This window comes from Coffea arabica, chromosome 5c (assembly GCF_036785885.1).
Source record: "Coffea arabica cultivar ET-39 chromosome 5c, Coffea Arabica ET-39 HiFi, whole genome shotgun sequence".
Classification (NCBI taxonomy): domain Eukaryota; kingdom Viridiplantae; phylum Streptophyta; class Magnoliopsida; order Gentianales; family Rubiaceae; genus Coffea; species Coffea arabica.
Window position 1 is genome coordinate 45566162 of NC_092319.1, and position 12653 is coordinate 45578814.

Sequence of the window (12653 nt, forward strand, 5' to 3'; positions counted from 1 at the left end):
AGCAGATTATATCAAGCAAAAATGAGGACTCAGCGATCACAACCGCTGAAAACTTTCTGAAAGAGTCCCTGGCATAAAAATTTTCATTGTTTTATTAAACTTCTTCGAAGTTTCATACAACAAAGTCCTGGCAAGGATTGCGAGTACACATAGTAAATTGGGTCCAATGCACCAAATGCAAATAGAACTGCCAGCTCAAATACATGAGACCAACCCTAATGGCAGATCTTCTCATACAAGTTTAATCTTGGTCTTTACCATTCAAATACAATTTCCTGTCACCTAAAACCATTATGGATCATGCTGCTTTCGCATTCAAGTACTGAAGACTTGACAACAAGAGATTCCATTGAAGTATCCACTCCCCTTTACAAAGAGCATGCGCTTGTACGTTTCAGCCCGAGTAATGCCAAGTTATGCACCCTTGGGATTGAAGGGGAGCTGAATGTTTGCGAGGTAGATTATCATCTGTTTCTGCTCTTGCAAAATGATCCTCTTGCGTTCAAGCCTCTTGGTACATTTTCATGTAGAGCATCATCCATACTGCTTTGAGCCCAAGCCATGCACTGCTACAGTAAACAGATACCAACCTATACATTTCTTTAAAAGATCACAATTACATTGTAAACCTTATGAATCAAATTGCCAGAAATATGTTAATGAATTCAAACAGGCAAATCTTAGTTCAACTACGTAATGAAGTACTCTGGTACTCTTTGTTCCAGATCACAGATTGTCAGCTTTCTTCCAGCTTTGAGGGGTAGGTGTAAAACGCTTCATTTTAGGTAAAATACGACCATAAGACTCTTAGTTCGTTTAGCAACCCTCAGGGCAGCTCAGACCCCATGTACATTATCCAGTACAAGCTCCTGTTGAGTAACCAGTACATTAGGCAATTCAGGTGAATATGCTCATAGCATAATTAAGTTAGGAGGAAATGAATAAGAATTATTTAATATATTTCTAGTCCAAGAACAACACATAATTGTTCAATTTAAGACATCTATTATGTAACTATTACCTTCAAATTTACAAAAAAGCAAGAACATCCCTTGTGAAGTGAAAAATCAACAAATCAAGCAGGAGAGATGGGAAGTTCCCACTTCCAAGCTCTTGCAACCTGGAGAATAAGAATGACAATTTCAATGTCAAACATACCACAGTAATAGCCAGCAAGATTCATCTATGTTAAATTCTTTGCAAACACACAAAAAAAAAAACAAATTAATAAATAAATTGCTAACTGGGAAAACAAAATTAACGGCAATCAGATGTGTAGTCTGCATTGATTGAAACAAGAATGAAGGACCAAGTCCAATTATTAATGAAGAAGACTATGGAATAGTAAACTAGCCAAGTCCAAAACCAACAAGGGAAAGCGAGCATGCTCCTGCACTTGTGAAGCCTTGCAAGGAAACTACAGAACCACATAACCTGACCTAATTATCAGGACAAAAATCCTATAATACTGGGCCTCCCTAAACACTTCACAATTCACTATGTAACCAACACATAAGCACGCAAACAGATAGCATAGAAAAAATCTAGTGATTAGAACCATTAGATTTTCATCACTCATTTAATAACTTTGCTGGCCAAAATCCAATAGCTCATTTGCGTTGGGAGGAGGAAAAGCATTTCATCTTTTACCAATTCATGGAGAACAATTGGAAGTTAAGGCATCAGATCAAGGTCCCAAGTTAAATGACATCAAAATCTGAAAGCAATAAACAATCAGCTAAGCATCCATATTGTGAATCTATAAATGCCACAGTGGAAAAACTTCAATTGCACTTCAGCCATTCTAAATCATCATAGTAGTATGTGTTTATACTTTAGGAAGGTGATTTCAAGCTGCCAGTCATCCAATCTCAGCGTGCACCATCTTCAGACTGTTGTCTGACACTTTCTGGTTCTCTTAAGACTGTCAGCATTACAATAGGAAGAAAGATATCTTTAGAACGATATGTTTCTAAGCAGAAGATGAAATGTCTATACACATCGTACAGAAGTAGCGGCAGACCCTGAACAAAAGATTAGATCAAAGTGATAGGTTGTTATGAAGAAATGCTTAGGGTTGGAATAAAATAAAAGAAATGTACACGTGCCTAAATAAATGTACACGTGACATGTACTAGTTGCAAACAAAAAGGCACGCAAATGTTCTGTTGATTTCCTTAGCTCAAGTCTGACAGCCACGTCATAGCTAAACCTATTTTTAACACCCAAAGCACATAGTAGAAATCAAGCAACACCAGTAGCATAGGAGCATTGGGATCGCTGCTGATGCTTGTGAAGGCAAAGGGGCAAAGGGACACAAGCCCATGGTACATACGTGGAGTGAGTCGGTGAAACCAGACATTAAGCCAAAAGTGTGATGATAACTTACAGTGGCTATATGGGAAGCCTCAACATTGAAAATCTGTTCCCAGCAAGAAAGAATCTCTAAATAAGTCCGATACACAAGATCTTACAAGTTATGATAGCCACAACATAAAAAATTTCTTGACATAATCGAACACTGAAAGATGTTACATAAGGAAAATTGCTGGGAACGACATAAACTCTGAGTGAACTACTAGATCAGTGTAAGGAAAGATGTAACTCAGCCTATCAAAGACTTCACATTTTAATGTATGCTTAAGAGAACAACCAACAGAATGAATAAAGGAACAAGATGATGAGCTCAGAGGCAATCACATTACTTACTTGTATGAGAAATTCATCTTGCAGCTCCATAATCGAACATGTCTTCTCAACAGTTTAGATTTGAGCAATCGTTATGATTCCTTAACAGCTGATGTTATGTCCAAAGGACCCATCATGAAGTACATTTTCATTGGAAGCCTAACCAACATATCCTAGACTAAAGACAGACAATACTCATGACTCACTTACCAATGCTACATCCAACAAAAACCCTGCACCACCACCCCCTCTTCCCCCTCCTCTGACTCCCCCAAAAGGAAAAAAGAGAACATAAATGTTAGAAGACTATTCTTATTCCTCTCATATCTTTGCAGGTCCCAAAAGCTATGCAGCATAGTTTGCACATAAAAATTCGGCTGGCTTAAGAGAATCTTTTTTTTTTTTAACAGAATGTACTACACTAAATTTTCCTCTCAAGCTATGGCTGTGAAGTTGAGAGAATTAGAAAGAGAGAGAAGAGGGAGAGAGAGTGTTGTCAACCAGGAAGATTATCTCAACTATGGCCTTGAAGTTGAGAGAATGAGAAAGAGAGAGAAGAGGGAGAAAGAGTGTTGCCAACCAGGAAGATTAGCTCAACAAGTAAAAGATCATGTTTTGAAGCTTATCCTTTAGCAAACTAGAGGGCAGAGGCCTTGCTCAACTCCACTTTATACTCTAACACTCATCCCAAAAAGCCAATCCTAACCTTCGACTTCTTTTGAGCAACATTTTCTATAACAAAGACACATCAATAGGGGGAAAATCTGTTCTTAGACAATAGATATAGAGCGCCCATAAATATATTTACGTAGAAAGAACAAAAATAAAACCTAAAAACTAAATTGTAGTCAGATGACTCCACACCAAACAGAATCCGCTCTATCCTCTAGACAATAATTCTCCTCACTGAGCAAGAAAAGGCAATATCACCAGAACAAAACATATCCCAACTAGTCATTGAGCAATCAAATCAAAAGCTAGAAACATCGACTGCACAGAGTCGACTTTGCCTGCTTTAGAACAGTCAATTCCGCCGAAAAGAGTTAAAGATAGAAAGCCAAATATAACAAGAATGCTGAAGAGCTTTGGTGCAACCAAAAGCTGCAAGCTCTATAGAAACTCAGAACCAGGCAAACCAACACTCACCCTCCACCTACCCAATAACATATTAAGGGAGGCAAAAAAAAAAAGAAACACTCACCCTCCACCTCCCACCCCCCTCACCCCAGTGGCCGCCCTCCTGAATACATAAACATGGAACCAACACACAAGGATGTATGCGGAATAAATCAGACCTGCCTACAGATCTGTAATGCACCAAAGTCTAAGATATTCAAAATTCCTTCTCCACTAAAAGCCCTCATTCCACAAGTTCAGCTATAAGTAAAAAACTGATAAGGCTCTAGTTTTTGCTTGAATTTGGAAGCAAAAGCTACATTTATAAGGGTCAGAAGCTTGTCTAAACCTAAAAAGAAATCTTCTCCATCTCATCACTTCAACTACTACATGAAGGAGACAAGATATAACCTCCAGTATTGATAGACAGGACGCCTACAGGATGCAATGTTATAAACCCAATAAGCTATTGTGTCTACCTATTACTCATTTCAAATCGTAGTTCAATTCATCAAGGAGGAATGCCCTACTGGTCCTAGCAATGGAAGAAAATAAGGCATAGCACCAACTTAAATATAAATGACTAGCATCTAGGACATTTTCTATGCTCTCAGACATATGAATCGCACAATCTGCTGCTCACATCAGTACATCGTACGTTCCAAAACAGAGACAAACTTATAATTATTTGAACAAATGGGAAAAACCAGTAGATATATGCCAGGACAAACCAACATTTTCCTTTTCCTTGCAAGGACATAGCATTAAAATCATACAAAATGTCTACTTTTGCTCAAGGAAAAAAGATGTCCAACATGACTTTAAGAAGTCTATCATGACACAGCATATCCAACACAAGCCAATATCCAATTTGTAGTACCAGATATTAGTAAGGTAAAATAAGTGGTCACGGTCTAGCATGGACTTATTTATCTGGGTCCTTGAGCTCGCTGCATGTCATAAGCACCCCAGGTACCAGGTCCAGGTCCATATTGAGGATAACCTTCCATGGAAGTTTGCACCTGCTATAAAAATGTTAGTCTCCTAGAGGTACTATAAGTCTAGGGCCTCAAAGGAAGCCCTGCCTAGTGGAAGCGTTTTTGTCGTACAGAATGTATTTGTATTTGTGTTTGATAAAGAGGGCCAGAGATAGGACTTACAGGATGCATGGGATTCATGGGATTCAGGCCATAGCTAGCAGGATAGGGATTTACTGGATAAATACTTTCCACATTGCCATAATTTGCACTATAACCTGGACCTGAAATTGCATATTTCAACTCATAAAATGTAAGGCCCCTGACAAAATATTCATCGAGGCTGCTTTTCAGCACTTAGATGTGCAGCTCTTTACATACTATAAAATTCCATCCAATTAAGTTATGAGGCAAGATTTAAACTTTTTGTGAATGCAACAGATGACGTATCTCATATGCCCATTGCTTAACAGTTTATCAGCGAGGCAAGATAAAATACCCACAGGTACCTGGATTCCCAATTGCAGCAGCAGCGCGAGCTCTTTTTTCAGCATTTGCCATCTCTGCACGAAGTTTCTCTAGCTCCCTTGCCATTGAGACTAACTTCTTCTCCATCACCTGACCATGCTCATAATTCTCTGCATACCCCTTTTTCTCATATTCAATAGCAGTCCTAAAAGCCAAGAAAGAAAGAAAGAAGTAAAAATCCAGATGCAAAGTCTAAAGATAAATCAAAACGCACCAAAAGTTCCTACCTAGTTCGCTGCAATTCTTGTTTCAAACCTTCAATATCTGCCTTTATTGCAGGGACCTGCTGTAACTCAGCAGTCATTCTAGCCAAATCTTCAGTCATCAATTGAGCCTTAGCTGTAAGCTCTTGCCTTGCTGCAGTTAGCTCCTTAACATCACCATGTACTCGCATAAGTTCAGTCCTCATGCTATCCACCGCCTGAAGATCCCTATCCATTTTGACAGACTTCTCATAAAGTTCTCTCATCTGGATATCTTTCTCTGCATGCAATAAACCTGCATACTCATGCGTGCGCTGAAGCTCAAACTGTGCAACTTCCAGTTCCTGCTTGAGCGCCACGTGTGTTGCAGCCAACCTCTGGTTATCAATCAGCAGACCTTGAATCTCATCATGTTGAACAGCCAATCTCTCCTCTATAATAGCAGGGTGAGGAGGAAGTTGTCTAAGATCCATACCCATCGGTGGTTCTCTCATTTCCTCCAGCAATGCAGGATGAGGAACTGGCCCACGGCCTCTCACAAACTGAGGAGATTCGTGAACAGGTGGAAGCATCCCACCATGTGCAATACCTTTGATTGGCACAGGAGGCCCACGATTTCTTCCAGCCATTATTTTTTTTCACTTGATTTGCTTACAAAAACTCACTAGCTGAATGGCGGATAAATTAGGCACTGATGCACAAGTATTTCCCAGTCAGCATATGAAGGATAATCAAATTGAATAAATAAAAAACCAAAGCTATCACTAGCTAAATATTTTCTTTTAATTTTGTGGATGCTTGGAAAAATTCCTAGTAGCAGGTATTCTGGTAGACCAATCGTAACTCCCAAATGTCATCTTCCAGTCAATAAACAATGGTCAAAGTTTCGCTCTTTGACGCCAAAGAACGGTTAAAGTCTGAATTTAACGCAAAACCATCTTCGAAAAATATGCATTTGTCAATAATTTGAGAAGACATTATCAGACCAAGGAACAGAATCAAGATTCTACGCCATCAAACATGGAGAATATATGCAATTAATACAAGCCAACCGCAGCCTTCCCAAAAAAAAGGGTGGGAAAAAGTCAAAATCTTTCCAAGAACATAAAGAAAATCCAGTATAAGATTAGATTAATTAACAGCAGAATCAAGAAGTAAAACTGTAAAGATAATTCAGCAGACAGATTCAAGGCTAGATATGCAGATGAGCGCAAAAGGAATACAGGTAGAAAAGGATAGAAAAATGAAGAAAAGGGCCAAGTGGTAATCTGATGATTAACCTTTTATTAGCTATAAAGCCTGGAATCGATGATGGGGTTTGCGAGAAAGACGAAGGAAGAGCAAACTGAAACGGGAATTTTTGCTTTTGTAATCAAAAGTATAAACCCCAGACAATTGGGTTCAGGCCAGTATTAACTACTGATTATTGATGAAATTGTCACCAAACCTTTGCTGAAGTTTACCCTGAATATCAATTGTTGCCCCCTGAATATCAATTATTGATGAGCATTTAAACCCATTTAAACTTGAAAGACTTTAAAGATGCCACTATGTTTAGACTTTCTTTTCTGGTTTCATGCTGTTTCTTGCCTCCTCTTTTCTTAATCTTTCTAAGCCGCTCTTTGGGCTTTCTGACCCATGCTTTATTTAGCAGACTAGGCCTGACCAGAAAGGCTCACTTTTGGACTAGAGTTCCGCCAAGTCCAATATCGAAAAATTATAGAGTATTCAGTTTCCAGCCCAATTCAGGCAGTCACGAATAGGGGTGCAAACGAGCCGAACTCGAGTCAAATTTTGGCTAATTGAGCCGAGCTCGTGTTAATTTTGTGAAGCTCGAACTCGAGCTCGAGCTCGAGCTTAAAAAATAAAAAAATAATTATTATTATTTTATTTTTTAAAAAATAAAAATAATTATTTATTTTTAAAAATGAATAAAATAATAATTTTTTTAATAAATAATAAAATATTAGGGATATATATATAATTTTATTATTAAAATAAAATATATATATAATTGAGCTCGCGAGCCAACGAGTTTAATATTTTTGATCTCGAGCTCGACTCGAACTCGATATTGACGAGCTCGAGTCGAGCTCGTATTCGAACCGCTCGCGAGCCGAAACACTCCTAGTCACGAACTCAACCAGTCAAACTTATGGGAGAGATGATGTTTAAGAAAACGGAGAGAGTCAAGAGATTTGAATCGAGAATCTCTAAATTTTGGATCCTTAATTTAATCCATCAGAATAAATTTTCTTACTTAAAGTTAAACTTTTATTTTTAGAAAAGGATATTTTAAAAAGTGTAATTTACCTAAAAACTTATTACCAAAGTAAATAAAATTTAAGAAAAAAGATACTACTAATTTGCATTTCTTCTGCAACAATTGCTTCTAATACACTGTATAGCATTGTTCTGAAGCGGAGAGATCACAGAGCAACGCATCGGACTTTAATTGGGATATCAGAAAAATCCTAGCTTGATCCTTTTAAATGGGCCTTAGCGTTTGGGCTCAAGATTAACTAATTTAAATTCAATTCAGCTACGATCTTATATGTCACTTTCTCTTTTTCTAGGACTACCAATAAAGTTGGACCAACTCAAACTCAATCCAAAAACCCAGCCGAGTCTATGCTTCAATTGGCTGGGCCAATTAATATATATATATATATATATATATGTATATAGACACAGATACACATATATATAAATTTATAGTAATTCATAATTATATAATATATATATTATATATAATTATGTTTTTATTATGAACATGGGTCGAGTCCAATTTTTTAACTCAAATCTCATATAATAGTGTGAGTTGAGTTTAAACCTTTTAATTTTAGCCAAAAATAAAAAAAGCCTGAAATTGGAAAACCGTATAATTTATGAGTAGAGTCAAGACTTGCCAAAACCCAACTCGAAAAACCCAATTGACATCTCTATTTTTTCTTTTTACTGGGGCACTTTGAAATAATAGGAGGACCTGAAGTACTAAGACTCTGTTTAATAACCCAATTTAACATCTAAACTTAATAAATTCATATTTTAACATGTTCATAAGCATTTGATAACAAAAAATTGAATATTTGAATTAATTAAATGGTGCTGAATTTCCTAAACAAAACTTGCTTTCAAAAATAAGTGATAAGTTATTCGCTTATCACTTAATGTGATATATATATATATATATATATATATATATATATATATATTTAAATGTATCAAATTTATTACTTAACAATTCAATAAGTGAATGGATTCAGATTTCAGATTTTAAATTTTAAATTTTAGTTTTTATCAAACATACTCTAACTATTCAACAATTAAAGAGGTGTAACATTGAAACATTTTTATGTAAAAATATTTCCTTGTACACTTGAATATATGAATATAGATTAGGGGTGGACAAAATTATCCGCTAACCCGAAAACCCGTCATATCCGATCCGGTCTGATCCGAAAATTAGGATATCCGATTTTTATTTTTTGATCGGGTCAAAAGAGGGTCGGGTATTCGCTAAGATACGGGCGGATTAGGGTTACATAATTAAAAATCCGCGGGTACCCGATCCGCCCTGCATATATATATATATATATATATATATATTTTATACACACACTATAAAATAATAAGTTAGAACTAAATAAGTAATTTTATTGAACAAATTGCATTACAAATATGAGAGACTATAGTTTATTTACAAGATTCATTTGTAAAGGCCATGATCTTATATTTTATAGAAAAAAGTTTAATTAATGTGGAACATATATATTAAAAATTGTGTTACTTATTTCAAACTTTTATTGATTTTGAATTCTTTTAATTTTTTTCCTTTATCTTATATTCTCTTCATATGCTTGTTTCTTGATGGGAAACCTTTTTTTAGAAAAAAAATTATTAAATCTTAAATGAATGTGTAAAATATAAAATTCAATTGGCATAAATATTTGTTTAAAAAAAATTAAATGATAAATGGGACGGGACGGGTACCCGCTGATCCGACTCTATCTCAGCAGGTACCCGTTATAGGGTACCTGCTGATATTTGGGATGGGTAAGGGTCAGAAAATGGCTGACTCGCAAGGTGCGGGTCGGATCAGTAAAATGGTGAATGGGGCGGGTACTTCACCCGCGCCCACTGCTAAATAGATGGCACATTTTACGCATGAGAATTGGGCTACATCATTCCAATTTTTAATGATTGTGTAAGAAGGTGATTGATTGTCTACATTATTCCAATTTCAGAAAACAATTTTCTTGCAATTGTTGAGCCCCTTCCTTCTTTACTGCCAAATCATTTTCCTAACTCTGACAAGGTTCACATCTGATGTTAATGAGGGCAGCAAGTTTGAGATATGGTTGCCGCTGCATCATGCAATGTACATTGTATAGTGCTCCAAGGTTGTTTCATCAGTATGGACTAACTGAACACTGATGAAGTTCTTGAAAGATCCAATGCTATAACATGGACTGGTTTTGCCTGAAATAAATGCAAATTTTTGGACCATATGAATCTCTGGTGCAATTGAATGCTTGCATCCAACCACTGAGCCAGACCATATGAATCTCTGGTACAATTGAATGCTTGCATCTAACCACTGAGCTTGGCTCAGTAAGTCCCTCCTCACCTACAGCAAAAAAATCTAAAGGTAGTGTCATAACACTCTCTTGGTCTAGTTGAATCTGTATATTCACTAGTCCCTAACACAAGTTTCTTTAGACTCTCCTTCCTCCTAGTTTATGATAGAGTACGTTATACAATTTATCGTTGCTGGGAAAAAAAAAGAAAAAAGAATCCTTGCATCTGAATTTTCTATATTGTTCTTTACAATCTATATTTATTATATATCAAGACAGGGAATGCATTGAATGGTCGATTAATTTGTAGCGTACTTGGGGAGCGAAAGATTTCTTGGTTAGAGAATATTGCTTGATCACAACAAGAAGTGACTATGACTTAAAAAACATGACTGTTGCATTGAAGTCTAATAGTCTAATACAAATATATACTAGTAAAACACAGTAGCTGATGTCATTATTTACTTCTAATAGGGAGTTTCCCGTGAAATTGATCAATCCGACTTCAACGGTGAGTAATTGCAAACGGCTACTAATAAATAAAAATTCAATGTATGGCCCACGATAAAGAGACCGACGGCCCAAGCCCATCTGTCGGTGACTCTCACATGACCCTTGCAAAACATTCAGCATTACAACGCTACATTTTCTCTTGGAATTTTGTCCAAAATTTCACGTCAGGAAAAAGGAAATTCTCTAATCATTCTCAAATCAATGGATGCTCTATGGAAATTAGAAGATAAGTGGAAGCTATCAACCCAAGAAGCTGTAGCATTTTTTGCATGCACTGCTTTTCTGGTCATTGGAGCTTGCTTTGCCACATTCCTAAAGAGGAGGGCTAAAAGAAGTGGACTAGTTCATCAAGAACCATGCATGAATACTGAAGCAACAGATGAAGCAAAGCGGTCTGATCAGAAACAGATGAAAAAATGGGGAGCTGTGAAGGAGTTGCTGATGGGTTCGGTGAGGTGGAGTGGTGTGAGCAAATTGGAAGAAAGAAGATTAAGTGGAAGTCAGAGGGAGAGAGCTGCACCATTGCTGGTGGTAGGAGGGGAAAAGTGTGAAGAAAATTTGGGAAGGTTGAGTCATAATTCGAGTTCTGCGGTGTGGCAAAGGCCTATATTGATGGGGGAGAAGTGTGAGTTGCCCAGGTTTAGTGGGCTTATTCTCTATGATGAAAGAGGAAGGCCACTTGATCAGCACGGTGACATTCAAAGTATTGATGATTTTCAGGTATTTATCTTTGATTATAAACTCTCTTGAGTATAGACTTTGAAAGACTTGTGATAGGGTCTTTTGCAGGCCTAAGTTAGGCTCATTTCCGTCTAAATTGATGTGTATGTATTCGTGACAGGGTGATCAGGAAAGACCATCTACTTCTGTTAGAACTACTCTGAGGGACTTCCTGTAACAGATATCAGTCAATACTCAACACTTGACTCTGGGATTGTACTTCCCAGTTGAACTTTTGTTTATAATGTTTTTGTGTGAACTATGATATGATGAATTGCTCTTATATCTTAGATTATAAGTTTGCAATTTGTTTGCTACAGGTCTAAAGAGAGGTCTGTGTGTTTGGGTGCTAAAAATGTTGAAACCGTAAGAGACAAATGTGAAAGAAGACTTCGCATAAAAGTTGGTTAACCTAGCTAGCGCTGGACGTTCTTCCCTTCAATTCTTTCCCTGGTTGGCTTTACTTAATTTTTATTTGCTAGCATCTATATCATCAGAGTAGCCAAATGATCCACCATCTTCATCTTCATTAATTGTGTAGAACAACAGGGCACTATGCATTTGCAATCCTATGTCACACCTGATTCTACACTGGTGTCTCATTTGCATTTGCATTTTCCGGATAAGGATCATATATCAGCCCCGTGTATTTTTTAAAACTGTGCAGAAACTGAGGAGGAGTAATTCCTACAACTGAATTCTCGCGATTGTTGCAGTTCACTTTCTTTCATGTTTTCCCCCGCTGAGTTGAGTTGCACCATTAATATATGCCAGATCCATTGAGAAACTGACCGTCGTCACGTGTATGGAATTAGAAATGTCACGGCTAATACTGAGACTCTTTTTACTTCTTCTCTGCTGGAAAACTGCAAATTTGGTGCCAATTGTGATAAAGACTGAATAGCTTGAGAAAGAGTGTTTTTCCGTAGTTCCATTATCCCAGCCCAGGAATGGACTTTCGTTTTCATTAGTTTCATGCACAAAATCCCAAAGAATGCAGAAGTGAGAACGATTGTGCTTCCGCGTGTTAGGAACGTCCAAACAACGTATCCTGAGCAGGCGAATTTTGTCACAGCTACTTGTTCAACCAACAGACAAGCGGATAGCAGTAAAACTATGATCCATGTTAGGTTCAATTATCATCCAGCCCTGATGCTGTTTTCCAGCATGGAGAAAACTTGAACCCAGTACCATTCCACAGCCCTTAATTATGCATTGAAATGTTGCAATTCCATTGAATGTACTATCTTCTAATGCATATAGCATAAAGACAATATTGTACAAACTTTTAACGATCAAAGGAGAAACCTTATAATACAGTAGTCTAA

At 37.1% G+C, this 12653-nt stretch overlaps 2 protein-coding genes across 21 annotated transcripts; one reads left to right on the forward strand and one right to left on the reverse strand.

The window, feature by feature from the left end:
• Window positions 1-69: 69 nt before the first annotated feature.
• On the reverse strand, window positions 70-7105 carry LOC113688560 (protein FLX-like 1). 20 transcript variants are annotated; one of them, XM_072051205.1, is made up of 8 exons: window positions 6793-7104; window positions 5537-6203; window positions 5291-5454; window positions 4965-5065; window positions 4685-4829; window positions 1835-1924; window positions 1022-1120; window positions 70-869 (listed from the first exon to the last, which is right to left on the reverse strand). In XM_072051205.1, exons 2-5 carry the CDS (start codon window positions 6139-6141, stop codon window positions 4734-4736), a joined length of 966 nt encoding a protein of 321 aa, XP_071907306.1. In that variant the 5' UTR covers window positions 6142-6203; window positions 6793-7104; the 3' UTR covers window positions 70-869; window positions 1022-1120; window positions 1835-1924; window positions 4685-4733. The 20 variants fall into 20 exon arrangements, with proteins under 20 accessions (XP_071907306.1, XP_027062207.1, XP_071907310.1 ...); XM_027206406.2 differs by having other exon boundaries at window positions 2710-4829; XM_072051209.1 differs by lacking the exon at window positions 1835-1924 and having other exon boundaries at window positions 2710-4826.
• A 3586-nt stretch (window positions 7106-10691) lies between these two features.
• On the forward strand, window positions 10692-11615 carry LOC140007821 (uncharacterized). The gene is made up of 2 exons (XM_072051214.1): window positions 10692-11325; window positions 11447-11615. Exons 1-2 carry the CDS (start codon window positions 10807-10809, stop codon window positions 11501-11503), a joined length of 576 nt encoding a protein of 191 aa, XP_071907315.1. The 5' UTR covers window positions 10692-10806; the 3' UTR covers window positions 11504-11615.
• The last annotated feature ends 1038 nt before the right edge of the window (window positions 11616-12653 follow it).

What these genes read in the sequence shown, in the direction of transcription:
- LOC113688560 (XM_072051204.1), bottom strand. Translation starts at nt 6,141, where the DNA reads ATGGCTGGAAGAAATCGTGGGCCTCCTGTGCCAATCAAAGGTATTGCA. An exon ending in TGCTGCAATTGGGAATCCAG is followed by an intron (nt 5,066 to 5,290) that starts GTACCTGTGGGT and finishes ATGCAATTTCAG; the next exon opens with GTCCAGGTTATAGTGCAAAT. An exon ending in CCATGAATCCCATGCATCCT is followed by an intron (nt 4,830 to 4,964) that starts GTAAGTCCTATC and finishes ACATTTTTATAG; the next exon opens with CAGGTGCAAACTTCCATGGA.
- LOC140007821 (XM_072051214.1), top strand. Translation starts at nt 10,807, where the DNA reads ATGGATGCTCTATGGAAATTAGAAGATAAGTGGAAGCTATCAACCCAA. An exon ending in AAAGTATTGATGATTTTCAG is followed by an intron (nt 11,326 to 11,446) that starts GTATTTATCTTT and finishes TATTCGTGACAG; the next exon opens with GGTGATCAGGAAAGACCATC.